We start from the raw sequence: 15,844 nt of genomic DNA on the forward strand, positions 1-15,844 counted from the left end.
CAAAATCAAAGGTATAGTGTCTAAACCTGACTTGGAGAGACTTATCCATGCATTTGTCTCTAGTAGGTTAGACTACTGTAACGGCCTGCTCACTGGCCTCTCCAAACGGGCCGTAAGACAGCTGCAGTACATCCAGAATGCTGCTGCTCGGGTCCTGACCAGAACCAGGCTCAAAACAGCTCTATTTCACTGTGCATATGACTGAAAGGATCTTATCTGCACTCTTCTCTTTTAAAGTTCATTTTATAATGATTATTTATGTTTTTATTTTGTATTGTGATTTTAATGCATTTTCTTGTTCTGTAAAGCACTTTGAATTACTTTGTGCACGAATTGTGCTCTACAAATAAACTTGCCTTGCCTTGCCTTGCCTTGCCTTACCCATTGTGGAAGTGAAACTAACATGAGAAATAATTGTGCTTTTATTTCAGTCAGTCTAAAATCCAAGTTGCAATGGTAAATTTTCATAGTTTTTCTTGGTTCTAATACTCTGCATCATATATTTAAAGTATACTTCATGGATTTAGTGGAACATTATTTTTTTTCATGGTCAAATGCAAATCGATATTTTACAGTTACATGGTCTGGGTGAGATGATGTTAATATTGGAGGGTCTATGTACACATATCCAACAGTGTTTGTGGTCAATCTTTTTAATGAAACATGTTTTAAGAGGAAATTCTGATGTATTATATCTGTATTTTGGGTACTACTACCTTGCCAAATTTTCCACTGACAGTTCGTGCCACACTGCTCCAATGGGTGTATCCACATCTAAACTGGGTATAAATTCCATATATATCTCATATCTACAACATCATCTTTTGTTGTAAGTTTGAGAGTTATGTAGGGGACTGTGGTGCAGAGGAGGTGAAGGGTTGGGTTGGCATGGATATACAGTGTGTGTGAGCTGACTGGTTCTATAAGCAACTTTTCTACTCTGTTCTATTCACCTATTCTATTAGCATCTTTACTCTTATTGTCATCGTGTTATTTTTTTTTCATTCACTTAAAACAGTTTTTGATCAACTGTATTTGGTTAACAAATTTTATTCTATTTTAAATTCTGTTTTTTTTTTTAGTTGTGTTTGCTAGGCAAGGTAAAATGATAATAAATAAATCTCGCCATGTGTGAAAGTAAAAATGCAAAGTTGAATTAATGTAATGATCATCTTCCACCTAACTTGACTGAAAGGGCCAGTGTGTGGGATTTAGGGGATATATCAGCAGAGATGGAATATAACGCAACGAGTATGGGATTTTCTTCAGTGTATAATCACCTGAAAAAAAAAGAATTGATGTGTTTTCATGACCTTTCAGTTGCCTGATTATATCTACACAGGGAGCAGGTCCTCATCTACAGAGATCGCCATGTTGCACTACCATGTTTCTACAGTAGCCCAGAAGGGACAAACCAAACACTGGCCACTGCTTGTGGCTGTGTGTGTGAGTGTATCAGCACGCTTCGTGGTGCTTCTGCATCCAGTGTGCATTAGTGTTTTCACATTGGTCAGCGTAGTCAGCAGCCCCTATACCACAAGCGGTGTCAGAATCTGCGTTATTCACTGTTTTTACCTGTTCAAGGCAACTGGTCTGTTTGTTTTGGAGACAAGACGACCTCTGCAGACAGTTTCTCCTGGTCAAGACCTCCTGAACCATGAACACTCAAGGAAGTTTTATCAGGAGAAGTTTCAGCTGGTTGCTTCAGTCCTCACCAATAGATGCCACTAATTCCTCCTAAATCTTACACACTGCACCTTTATGAGCCTGTTTGTCATTGCAGAACAGTTAACAGTGTTTAAACTGAGAACTAAATTAGAACCAGCAGACTCTATCCACACAATACTTACACTGAGTACATATTTAACTAATCATTGTTATTGCTGGGCTGGCTATCAAATATCTCTTTTCAGGGGTGGCAACATGGTTCCTGTGAGCACCTAAGAAACCTGTGGTCAAGCCATATGGGGTCTCATTTAAAGAATCTGACAAAAATTCAGTCAGAAAATCATGTGGGTGTCTTACAGTCACAGTTTTTAAGCCTCTCTTTTTGCCAGTGTGTCCTTCCTAAACCATGCCGGATGGACTATTTAATCCAAATTAGACCACTGGAGCCTTGCATTATATTGAGCTGAACTTAAGAATGCAGAATTTAGGCACAAAATGAGGACTTTGGATTTTGCCTACCCTCTCTTACATTGTAGTCATGTTCAAAAGACACATGGTCAGGTCTTAAATAAAGATTTGGCTGTTCACATCAGAATCTCAAGTCACATAAAAGACAAATGATTTCAAATAAAAGATTTTTCTTGAGTTAAAGACACATGTGAGAGCATATGACGTAGTAAGCTAACCTTAGTTAGTCCCATAGACTGTCCGTGGTTAGTCCCAATGGCTACTCTTGGTGGCTAACCTCCAGCGTTGATTCTTTTCTAAAGTAATTTGCCTTCAATTTAGCAAATACTGGTTAATTTTTTAACAAATATTTAACTAATGATAACTTAGCATTTTCTAAAATGTCTTTGCCAAGCTCTGGTACCTGTTGCACTGTCTGTGTCTGTAACAACTAACAACCAGTCTAAGCTAAATTTGTGTCTTCAGCAACTGTTTGGAGAACATGTAACCAGAACAAAAAGGGATTGTTCCTGTTGCCAAAGGTACCATTGATATGAGAAATAAAACCACAAGAGTTTCACGAGACATAGCGAAAAAGTATTAAATCAGAATTTGCAGAGGAGAATGACACCTAGACTGACAGAACGGTCACTCAAGGTCAGTGCATGATATCCCTGTCTTTCCCTGTCTGACTTCATTCTCAACCTACATTAGAAAATTGATCGCTATAAAATAAACTCAGCAACATACCTTGAAATATGTATTAAGTTATTAGGGCTGAGAATTTGTTACTAATTTACCGTAACAAGCCGGAAGTTGCACCCATAACTCACGCAATGCTAGGAATAAGGTGGATAATCTTCTTTAGTTTTGTTATTTCTAATTCATTTAATGTTTCTGGTTAAGTCAGATTTGTGTGTTGTTGTGTGTTGTGGTGAAGTTAGATCTAAGAGGGGAGGGATGTTATCAAGTAACTTTTGTATGCTATTACAGTTTAAGACCAGTAGAGGGCCTCAGTGTTATTGAGAAGTGCAGTAGGCAGTAATATGCTGGAGCTAGTCGAGGCTGTAACCACATGATGGTCATGTTGTGATGTTCTGCAATTAAGCCAGCTCAAGTGAGGATGAAGTCTCTCACTGAGCGCGTTTACATGCACACTAATAAACCGATCATTATCTGATTTCTGGAGTTACCTGATTATTCAAGTGGTCATGTAAACAGCATAATCCGATAGGCTTTATCAGATATCAGATTATCTGATTATGAGAAATCAGATAAACACATCTATCTTTTTCCCCAATAGTCAGATTATTCAGTGCATGTATACCCTTTAATCTGGTTTCTTTCGGGTTTTGCTATTTTATACTCCCACTCCACTACATTTTAGAGGGAAATATTGTACTTTCTACTCCACTACGTTAATCTGACAGCTTTTGTTTCCTTTCAGATAAAGATTTTACATAAAATAATATATTTTTATATTCTCAGTGTTTAAATTGTCACTTTTATTTTATCTTACTTATATGTTATGCACTTTATGTGACAAGTTTATATACAATACACTTGTATATTGCACTTTGCAGTACTTTTACTCTGAATCTACCCAAAGTATGTAAAATTGGCTCCACATTGATAAACTACACATTAGAATGCTCTCACATGTATTTGTTAATGATAAAAACAAACAGTACTGTAAGAATATAAGCTGTCAGCATGACGAGTGCTTTATTTTGCAAATATATGACTTGTGTACTTTTCGAGGTTTTTCAAGGATATGAGTACCTACTGTAACAGGAAGTTTGAGTTTTATGTCATGTACTTGGGGAGAAATCCAACTGAAGGACTGAATCATGTAAACCAGGTTTTTCTGATTATCAGATTAGCTTCACATATAGCTTCATGATCTGTGAGAGGAGGGGGGGTATTTATTCTGATTAATGCCATCTTTGTCAAACCTTGATTGATTTGAACCATTCTTACTCTGTGTAAATGATCTATTATTAGGATACTTAACTCCAGATATCTACAAGGTTAAATCTACTCATAAACGCACTGAAATTAGAATTTGTTCTATTTTGCCAAGCAGGTGGCCATTTATCCATCTAACCATCCAGAATGTTATTTAAGTCCCCTCCCAACAATAGAGGAATTTGGGAATTTATCCAACCAACCTATGAATAGACCCTTTTTGTGTTTATAAACAGCGATGATGTATTTTGTGGGCAGAGCCAATCTGGTACCAAAGGACAGTAGTGGTGTCTGTGTCAGCGCCAAATAAAACGGAAAAAGCATTATAACGTTTACATTTGTAAAACCATTTGCAGTCACTTGTTTTTATATACGTGAATTTATGATCTATGTGTAGTTGCTAGGAAAAAAATGTCTCCACTCAATGAGAATCTCAATATTTAGGGTCCGGGCAGCTAAGCTGCCAGGACACTATTGTAATCCTAGGTATTCCTCTTCTTTCTTCTTTCTTCTTCCGAGGAAATCATACTTCCCATGGGTGAAAACTCACCAAACTTTGCACAAAGGTCCAGTCTCATGCCAGATATCCTCAGCTGTAAACTCAAGCCAATAGTCCTGATGGTGGCGCTACAGCAAGCATCTAAAGTTCAAAACTTTGAAAATTCATAACAAATCAACCATATGTGCTGGAGCCTATCCCAGCTGACATCGGGCGAGAAGCAGGGTACACCCTGGACAGGTTGCCAGACTATCGCAGGGCTGACACATAGAGACAGACAACCATTCAAGCTCACATTCACACCTATGGACAATTTAGAGTTATCAGTTAACCTAGTCCCCAATCTGCATGTCTTTGGACTGTGGGAGGAAGCTGGAGTGCCCAGAGAGAACCCACGCTGACATGGGGAGAACATGCAAACTCCGCACAGAGGGGCTCCCACACCCGGGAACGAACCGTCAACCCTCTTGCTGTGAGGTAACAGTGCTAACCACCACACCACCGTGCTGCCCTGGTTCAAACGACATATTTTCTTTAAAAAATCCTCTGTAAAAAAAAAAAAAATAATAATTCAGCCAATTAAAGTTGTATGAAGATAAAAAAAACAAGTTCCTCCCCAGTGCTTAAAAAATATTTGACATGCCTCCATATTTTTGCATCACACCTTTCCCTCTCACAAGTAACGAACAGTCCCTTGTTTGGAATGAGGAATTAACTAGAGTCTGACCAAACGGTCTCTGCTAAGATTTCCATCATTAAAAAAAGTTGATTTTGCAAAGTAACTGATGTGAGGTCAGTATTTTTCTGTGATTATTATACATATAATCAGAAAGTTCTTTACCATCAATTAAAATTTGGGGGATTCTCCAAACAACGGGCCATGCAACAATGCGGGGAGCAGAGGAGCAATGAGGCTGCAGCGGTGACTCCGGTGTGCCGGTAGGAGGAGTCTGTGTCCTGTCTTCCGCGTTCCCCCCCTCCGGTTCTCTCCTCCGGTCTGACGGCACCGTACACAGCCACCCGGTGCACGGTTGTGTGCCCTCTCCCTCTCCGTTGTCTTAATACAGGGATTATAAGGGAGTTGAACAACATTCTGCCGCCGTCCCGGCTCCCCGCCTCATCCATGCATTGGAGTCCTGGGCCCCAGTGCACCGGCTCCGGCTCCAGCCATGTCGGCCATGAATGCAGCGGCTGGCGGCGGTGACAGAGCGGGAGGCGAACCGGCAGGTAATTGAAACACTATTAAAGCTTTTTCACCAGTTTGAATGTTTACGGTGGGTGACCATGTGCAGACCTTTAGGTTTACTCACACAACAGAGAAGTGCAGCGGTGTGTTTTTTAGCGACGTCTCACCGGTTGACCGTAACTTTGCGCTATCCTAAAACTAGGTCAGTAGATCAGTAGAGCAAACTCGCCCTCTACGCCATTTATGTAACGCTGCACGACGTTGTTTATCATATCACTAACGTATTCTGCACGATATGACTAACGTTAGACCTCTACCTGTCATCACTAACGTTTATTAAATGTACGTTGTATGTCCGGTGTTTGCTAGCGTTAACATGATTGACTGAGCAAAATGTTAGCTTAGCATTGGTAGCAAGGCCTGTTTACCGGAGCAACGGTTTCAAACGACCGAGTTAAAGGTGGTCTCACAGCCCAGGAGAAGTTGTCACTGTGGATATTTTTGACTCTCTGATAGTCCAAGCTTTGTGTGTCAAGCTAGCATTGATGTTTGGTGCAGTTTAGGCCGAATAGATAACTACATGATCGGTCGACCCAGCGGTCTGATGTTAGCTAGGACGAAGCAGGCACTGCTGTAAGTTAACGTTAGCCGTGTACCATCTTCATGTTCTCCTGACAAGTCACTGTACCTCTGCAACGATACATATCAAAAAATTTACTCTAATAAATGAAATCAATAAGTCAGTGACTAACTTTACTGCACCTGTCGAAATAAACATGAGATGGAAACTGTCAGTGTAGTGTTCCTGGTTAAACATCCATGGTAATCTACTGATGGTCACCCGTTACTATTTGTTTAATACCATTTATTAAAGCCAAGGACAGATCAGACACAGCCATCACAGGGCTTAAACTGAGCCATACTATGGGCTTTTTGTTTCAAGAGATCAATTAAAATGTTTATATTGAATGTATGTCCTGAAATATCAATCAGCAACCTGAGCCATTTTAAGTGTCTTTTAGACACACTAGATTTTAGGGACGCATGATAATATCGGCACATCATAAACATCGGCCAATATCGGCTTTAAAATGAACTATCAGAATCGACCAGGATGCTTTTTCTTATTTTGCACAATGAATAGATATTACATACATTGAAAAGTATTGTATTTCATGTGTTGGTGGGCCATTACGGTAAGAGTATGCATGCATGACATTATGTTAATTCCACCACAAAAGAGACTTAATCACTAAAATTAGGTGGGGAAATAAGTAGATATATTGATATTGGTGTCAGTTATCGGTCAAATGAGTTATTACGTATCACCATACCGGAAATCGGCTCCAATATTTTGCATCCCTACTAGATTTGTAAAAGGGGTGCAGCAATATTCCAGTATTAAGATCTACTGTGACATATAAGTTGATGGTTATCCTGCCGTGTACATTTGCTGATCTACGATCTACCAAATCTACAAAGAAAAATGTAGCTGGACAGGTAATCCCCTCTTTATTGTAGTTATCTATAAGTGAGACTTTTTATACATACTTCTATTAACAAAATGCTTTCAAGTTTCAGTTTTAGTATCCATTAAAAGGTGTTTTGCGTATGAGCCGTAATTCTCGTAAAATCTCGTCCCACGAGACTCCACTTTGTTTGCGGAAGTAAGATAGACATTCCAAATCTCTTGCGAGCTGGAACAATCATCTCGGTTGCCACTGCTGCTGTTGCAGTAGTCTACAACCGAAGACGAAGAGAGCGAGTGGTATTCCAAAGGCAAAGTCCTTATGTGTGGCAGCGACCACGGATAAAGGATTTCTGGGAGAGGATCGTGAACGAGGAATTCACCAATGTCATGTCCGGTGATGTGTATTTGCGACAAAAGTGTTTCCATTACACTTTTGGGATATACTTCTATATCGACATGTCTGAAAAAACACCTCATGAGAGCGTGAAAACTTTTTCTAGATATTTGAGAGTTTTTTTCAAAATGTAGGTGTTTCCATTACCAGTTTTTTATTGCGATATTTAGGTTTTGCGCATTTCTAGGGTTAATGGAAACGCACTTAATGACTCTGCCTGTTTCATAGGCTCTTATTGTTTAATGTTTATGACATTGACATGTTGTTGGAGTGGAAGATTGAAAAGGCTAAACTTTTAAACATCAAACATTCATTAGTGTGTCTAAACCGTCTTGTAGACAAGCAACAGCCCAGATCTGTTTGTGTTGTCTGATGAATCTGGAATCAATACAGGAGGATTTTTTTTTTTTTTTTGGAAGCTTTAGTTCAACAACTATGCTTAAATTGATTATGGAGTCGTTGACACATTGTTGTAAGTATTGTGAAGCTACTGGGACATCAGCAAACAGACAAAGAAAACCAGCGAATCCTCACAACTGGAATCAACTGACATTTATTCTCAGAAAAATCATGTAACCGATTAATTACCAAAATATTTCATTCCCAAATCTCTTTAATTGTTTTAGCTCTGGAGGATATTCCATTTAAGTTGGCTTTGAACCTGTTGTTGGTTGTAAAGCATTCTGTTCTGTGAGGAAGCTTGATTTTTAGAGCAGTAAAATGGTCGCCACTTTTGAAAGCCTTCGTCAGTTGGAGAAGATTTTGCAGGGCATGCTCATTGAAACGCCCTGTCAGGATGCCACAGTGAACCTTTCGTCATAGCTATATTGAACTAGTAATCACCTGAGGATCTTATTTTGTGTTTTTATATGAGTAGTTTTAAACTAGGGCTGCAACTAAAGATTAATTTTAAAGCAGATTAATCTGTTGATTATTTTCTCAATTAATCAATAGTAATTTAGTCTATAAAATATCAGAATACATTGATTAAAAGCCTGAGATGATGTCCTCATTTGTCTTGTTTTGTCCACAACCCAAAGATACTCAAATTTACTGTCACAGAGGAGTAAAGAAACCAGAAAATATTTCCATAAAAGAAGCTGGAATCAGTTTTAAAAAATTACTGAAAAGATTCATTAATCAATTCTCAAATTAGTTGGTGATTAATTTCTTTTCGGCACAAATAATTGTATACCATGTTGAAATTAACAACCAGTACTGAAAGGAATATTGGAAGTCGTCTCTCCTCGTTCTCTCTATGCAGATTTTTGTTCAGTAGAACATGTTTTTCTCTGCCTAACAACACTATAATTGGTATTGCATGCTGTTAACTGTGTGTTATAATAGCATAAATGATTCATGGGGACGTGAGTGTTATCAAATCAAACTGTTGTGTTGGCCATCAATCAAAGGCTGTGGACTTCTGGGCAGATCCTGTGTGTGTTTTTTGTGTGGGTGTGTGTGTATGATTAACTTAATAAACGATAAGCAGGATGGCACAGGGTAGCTCATGACCTAGTTTCACTGCACAGTTCACCATTGTTGCATAAACATAAATGCCTTGAATAAAATTGGGGCTGCAATGTTCTTGCTAAAATGTGAATCATGAATTTTCCCTCTAAGAATTGAGATACCGATTCTCATGTAATTCTTATGTTTTCAACAAGACATGTATTGCACTCTTTAGAAGCTCAAGTGAAAAAACATGTCTGTGATGCTTGTTGTCTACACAGGGCTTGAAGCAGATGACATTACCATAACACTTATCAAAGTGCTTGACTTACGTATAACATATATCAAAGTGCTGCACTTAAAAGTCTCTTCTAACAAAAAAAAAAACCCTCAAGTCTTTTAGTCTCTTAGTTTATAACATCTAAGTGATTAACTAAAATTCTGCTGACTAAAAAATAGAATAAGGACGCATACACACATACACTGATCACATACACTCGTACACATACACATAGAATAAGGACGCATACACACATACACTGACCATAATATGACACACCTATCTTGAGTGAAGCATCTGTAAAACAGTGGATGATTCATTTCCTGCCACGACAAAAGACATACGTTGTTTTGTTATTAATAGCTTTTATTGTGAAGCAGCCAAAACAGGAAGTACTGGGTTTTCATCTGCAGTGACTTAACGCATATCCTATCCATCTGAAAGTAAACATGACACAGTAAAATACGGCAGATATCTGAAAGCACAAACCGCAACACAGGAGAGAAACTAAACGCCTTTAAAACTCTGGGCTGCTGCACAAACATGAGTTGAGCTGTTGAGTTGAACACTTCATAGCAACTGGGATTCTTCTGCAGCAAATAAGTTAACACATGAATGCAGCATGACATGAATGCATAGGGAAATAGGAACAAGTGAATCAAGTCATTTAGAAATGAGGTCACATGGACGTATGAATTGAGATCGTGATGAATTTTTTTGATTAGTCTTGCAGCCCTAAATGTGACATATAAAAATTATCGACTGTTTCACTGGCATTGCATTGCAAGGCAACAGCTTGTGTCCATGTTTACTTCCTGTCAGCGGATGGATTTACAAAAAGACCCATTTACAGTGTTTATGTTGTAAACTTATTGGCCTTTGATGTTGTGATTGTGTGACAGTCTGAGGAGGACAGTACAGTTTGTGGGGTTACTTAAATGCAGCAGGTGCTCATTCATGGATTGAGTGAATGAGCAAGTTAACGAACACGTGAGAACAGGAGAGAGGGATTATGGGAGCTGGCAGAGGGATGTCTGTTGCGGCCTGATGTCCAGTTATCCAGTTGCCTTCACTGTAACCCTGTAATCCAACAGATCTTGACAGGGGGGGCTGGATTAAAAATCAGGTTGTTGCTGATCTGTTAATGGCTATTTGGGTCACAGGGTCTGTGGAGCAGAGTTGAAAATAGGTGCCACGCATGTCAGCCGCGTTTAGTCTGTCTCGTGCCGTTCTCTCGAGTTTCTCTCCCACACATACACTGCACATGCTTCTGAGGCCGTGACTTAATCACAGTCATGGCAGCTCCTCATTTTACCAGAATAGATGGCAGGCTGTTGAGAGACAGCAGAGAAGGAGGCAGTAGAGCAGCTGCACTGTCTTGTCTGTAGTCTCTCTGAACAGCACCACCACAGCAGCTTGGGCTTTAATAATCTCTATTAGCACATGCCCGCATCCAGTAAAAAAAAGACATCTGTGGGTGAGCAACACCATTAAGGCATTGACAGCATGCATGTTTCTGTTTGACAACTGATGAGCACTGATGGGTTGTTTTTAGCTGGGGTGAGATGTAGGTCTGACAGGATTAGCCGTTTAATCAGTTAGGCTAAGAGTTCTCATTCACAAGCCATGGAGAGTAAAGTGTATACAAGTTTCCATTGCAGCTGAGATGACAGCTGGTGATTTCACTGATTAACCCTCCTTCAGGAAAATCACCTGCTGTAGTCTTCAGATGGAATTATGCGTAGTCTCTGACAAGGCTGTCAATCATGTCAGTCATTGCTCGTTAACTGTGGTCAAACTAGTCAGCGCTGATTATATATAAATAAAGATTCTGTTACCGCATTGCGTATATCCTGCTTCAAATGTTTCCAGAAACATATTTTAGTGTACTGTTTGGCTGCAAATTGTGATGTTTTGTTGGAATCAGTCAACCGAAGTACCACTGACCGCCCACCTGCCAGACCAACTTTTTTTGTAACATTAGGGACCAGTTGCACAAAACACCTGAAGTTAAGATTTTCCTGAAAGTCCTTGTTGAGGTTTCCTCAAAATAAAATCGGTTGCACAAAACACCCAGTCTTCTCCTTAAGATTTCCTTAAAATGTTCACTTAAGTATCTATGGTTTTCTCCTTGTCTTGGTCTTATACTTGAGGAATCCTGAGACCATTGCGCAAAAGACCTTAGCAACAAAAGCGAGGAAAAACAATTTTAAAAAAACAACAAAACAAACTGAAGTTACCTATAACTCTATCTTAACTGCAGCATGACCAAGTTTAATCTTTTCCTCCTTTGACCAGTACGGTGTTCTTGTCTTCTTCTGCCATCTTTGCACTATCCAACTATGAGCCAACTTTGTGAGATGACAGGCATCAAAAGTTTGAGTTCAAGCAAACAAACAATCTCCATGGAAACTTTTACTGCTGTAAAATCACTTTCAACTCACTACATGAGTTAACGTTTTTCCTTAACTAAGGAAACCTTTTTAAGGGATTCTGTGCAGCTGTGTAAGTCCCTCAATTAAGGAGAAATTGAGCCTTAAGTGTCATACTTAGGGAGAAAATGTAGGTGTTTTGTGCAACTGGCTCCAGTTTCTTAAAGGGATGTTTTGCAAATTTTCAACCAGCTTTGTACCATAACAGTGCAGGTTGTAGGTGTAAATGAACTGTGGTTAACTCCTCTGTTGCTCGAACTACAGATTGTACTTAATCATTTTTAAATGCCTGCTACCACGCACTAGGGATGTAACGATTACCAGTAAAATGATAAACCGTGGTAAAATTCCCGACGGTTAGTATTACCGTTTCAAGTTTTAATTATCATTAAAACCGTGTTTGATTACCGCACTCACGATGATACTGCTCATTGCCTGGAAAAGCAGCAGCAGTAGTAGTTTGGCCTCTGAAAACATAGTGACAGGCACCGAAGGCACCCGCACGGACAGTGCTCCGGAGATTTTTCGTGCCATGACTTGGCTGACAGACATGACACACTACACGATGGTACTCACCAATTATCCCCAGTCGTCTTTCATGACGTGTGTGATGTCATCGGGTTATTCTTGTCCTATTTTTTTTATTACTTTTACTATTATTTCAGTCACTGTGTCTGTTCATGTGCCAGCTGAAATGTTGTTGTAGACACCTAAAAAGCTCCAGCAGGTGGCAGGAGCTACATTTGAAGTACCGTACGCAAACATTCAAGTTACTGAATCCTCCACAACACGTTCCTGCAAGTATTTCACAATAAAAGCCTATTTAGAAAATGGAGGGATTCTCTCAGCTGAGGTTATAAGGGGCTTTTAATGATAATAATGATAACCATGATATGAAATTTACATACCGTTACATCTCTACCACGCACACAAAAACTATAGAAGCAAGAAAATTGCCCCTCTAGCTCTCTCAAACTCAGACCAAACTTCAATCAAAGTGTAAAACTAGGCAATGCTGATCAAAGATTAACCCAGACTCTGTTACTGTATTGCCTATTTCTTACCTAAAATGTCTTCAGAAACATATTTAAGTGCACTGTTTGGCTGTAGTATGAGAATTAGTGAACAGGAATGGGACGCCATACTGTTTCCTGTATTGTAAGAAACAGGCTGAAAAAACTGAGATCAAACGGTAAAACTAAGCACTGCTGATGAAATATGAACCAAGATTCTGTTATTGCGTTGCCTATTTCTCATCTCAAATGTTTTCAGAAAAATATTTTAGTGTACTGTTTAACTGTAATTCGAGATTGTTTGTTACAAGCCGGCTGCTATGTTGTTTACTGTGAAAAAAGTAGACACGCTCACATTACATCACCCACCAGCAGGAGCAAATATTGATCCAGTGTGGGGCAGTGCATTCTGGCAGTTTTAGGCTTTGTACCTCTTCAGCAAAAGCGAATGCCATAGACCTTTTTCTCTGATCATGTAGCTTTAATTTCAAACCTATTTGCATCTTTTTATTGGCTAGTCAACCCACTTTTATGAAAAGGCTGTCTTTCCATCAATACAAAATACTTCTTTAACAGCTGGAAGAACTTTGGAAGAGCGTGGGTGTTAGATGAGTAGCAGATAAAAAAAAATACAAAGAGACAACGCTAAAAGCTTTACCATTTTAAATGCTGACACCATACAGAAGTGGAAATGAGGGTTATCGCTGCAATAACCCTACCTCTATGTACTCAGATGATTACTGCAATAAATGCTGACAGTGATACCAATCCTGGGAGACAGTCATGCACACAGTCCACTGATAATAGCATCTTCATTAAACCACTTCTTTAAAATGGAGTGGTAAGGGAGCTGTTGCTATTTATCTGCACTTGTACAGTTGTTTTGTGCATTTAATGGTCATCCTTATGATTTCATATTTCCCTGGTATGAACAGATAGACTGTTCTGACCTCACTTTATTAGCACTGTTCCTGCTATTATGTAGACTGATAAGTGGCCATTTTTAAAAGAGTGGTGTGACAGATGCAGTTTGTGAGTAACCACCCAACAAAGCTTTTTGTGAATTCCCTAATTAAACTCTGTGATAATTTTTGGGCAAGACATCTGAGAAATTGCAATCTGACATGAAATGCAGCAGTGCGGGGAAACATATCGATGTGCCTGCAAATGAAATCAAGTCCCCACCCCTTACAACCAGTTACAGCTCACTGTGTCCTGTGTGTTTCAGAAGATGTGCTGGTTGAGGAAAACCAAAGCGGTTCTGTGTCTTTGTCCAGCATGATGACCTCCTCCTCAGCTGCTGGCATGTCGTTGAGCTTGGAGATGCCCCGGAAACGCAAGGGCAGCGTGGACAACCAGTAAGTAGTTTGATTGCTTTAAAGTGGCTCACAGAAAACCTATAAAATCCAATGACCTAAATTGTTGTGAGTTGCTATTGATAGTCATGCATTTTCTTCCTAGGGACACAAAATCTGGTTCCATCCCTGACGTTGATATGGAAGACGATGGGTACTGTGCACTAATTAAGGACTTCAGAGCTGACCTGTTTATTTTGTGCTGTTGTGTATTTGCATATTGCTTGGCATACATGCATACATATGTATTGTTGATCAGTGTTGTATATTGTCACTCTATTTATCTGTCAGTCTCAAGTGTGTGTTTTTCTCCTCTTTAGGTCAGATGGAGATGACCAACATGTCAAAATTAAATGCTTCAGGTAGGTTATATTAGATAATTGTGTAATGCTATCTTAAAATCTCCATTGTTTAAGTCCTCTAAAATTTAGACTGTGCTACGTTCAAGGATGCAGATGATTTGTAAAGTGAAATGAGGAAACCCCGGTGAGTCATCTGAATCATTTCTTATTTAACGTCTCTGCAGGGAACCACACAGCCAAATTGAGAAGAGGAGACGGGACAAAATGAACAATCTCATCGACAAACTATCAGCCATGATCCCTACTTGCAACCCCATGTCCCGTAAACTGGACAAACTCACTGTGCTCAGAATGGCTGTGCAGCACCTCAAATCTCTCAAAGGTACCACTTTATATATAATCCTTAACATTTGTGCTTCTCCCAGTCAGTAAAAAAGCAAGCTGTGTAGTTAAATTGTTTCCTTTTTTGTCCTCTTTAGTTGTGATTATTGTTGTTATGTCCTACTTTGTTGTGCGTAGCCTACAGACAAAGTTAGTACTGTTAAAAGTCCAGTATGAACAACGTGGATCAAATATTTGTTGCTGTTTTTAGTCAGTAATAATACATTAAATTAATTTGTCTAACTTTAATATATTTATATTTCACATACTATTCCTGTTGGCAAGAATACTCTGTTCTTCGCGACACGTTGTGGCTTTATTAAGTGCACTTTTCTAGTTGTTTTCTTTTCTGTTTACAATGTCTCTGTTTCTGTGATGTAGCATCCTTTTAAACAGCTATAAAAAGTGAATTACAAAACTAATGTCAGAGTGTTATATAATAATCTCCTATTGGGCTGACTGTGAAGCATTTTTGTCTGTGTTTTAAGGTTCATCAAGTTCTTTTTCTGAAGTCAACTACAAACCATCGTTCCTTCCCAACGAGGAGCTCAAACACCTTGTCCTCAAGGTAAGGACACAGGTGTTAAAGGCAACTGAAACGCCAGTACATTTTTTACTCATTACAAACTTCAGGTAACTCTATCACCTGTCAATAATTTGAGGATGTCTTAAACACTTTATTCAAAAGCCACCATCAGGCTAAAATCTGATGCTAGTGATAATGCCTCTGCTATACTTTGGGTTCTGTTCATCTGTAACTATCGAGAGAGAGAGATCTTTTCTAATACATGCATTGAATTTTCAGTTGAAATTACTATGTAGACTGTAACTGATGCACCAATGCTTCTGTTTAGTTTAAAAAACTATATTAATGTTAATAGAAAAAATGTATTTAATGTCATCCTTCTTTTGTCTTGACCATGTCATCATGTTGGATCCCTCTATTCCCCCCCCCCCCCCCCCCCCCCCCCCCCCCCTGTGCGGGTGCCCGTGACC

The 15,844-nt window shown here is 39.2% G+C and overlaps 1 protein-coding gene across 3 annotated transcripts in view; it reads left to right on the forward strand.

Annotated features, from left to right (window-relative positions):
* The first annotated feature begins 5,511 nt into the window (after positions 1–5,511).
* Positions 5,512–15,844, forward strand: part of bmal2 (basic helix-loop-helix ARNT like 2) — a 19,803-nt gene continuing 9,470 nt past the window's right edge. Inside the window, exons 1-6 of one of the 3 annotated variants that reach the window (XM_050072813.1) lie at positions 5,512–5,809; positions 14,039–14,168; positions 14,272–14,319; positions 14,486–14,527; positions 14,692–14,849; positions 15,337–15,416. In XM_050072813.1, coding sequence (XP_049928770.1) covers positions 5,752–5,809; positions 14,039–14,168; positions 14,272–14,319; positions 14,486–14,527; positions 14,692–14,849; positions 15,337–15,416 — 516 coding nt within the window. In that variant the 5' untranslated portion in view covers positions 5,512–5,751. The remainder of the gene's footprint in view (positions 5,810–14,038; positions 14,169–14,271; positions 14,320–14,485; positions 14,528–14,691; positions 14,850–15,336; positions 15,417–15,844) is intronic. The other 2 variants (XM_050072814.1, XM_050072812.1) reach the window with 2 other exon arrangements.

Source organism: Epinephelus moara, chromosome 20 (genome assembly GCF_006386435.1).
Source record: "Epinephelus moara isolate mb chromosome 20, YSFRI_EMoa_1.0, whole genome shotgun sequence".
NCBI lineage: Eukaryota > Metazoa > Chordata > Actinopteri > Perciformes > Serranidae > Epinephelus > Epinephelus moara.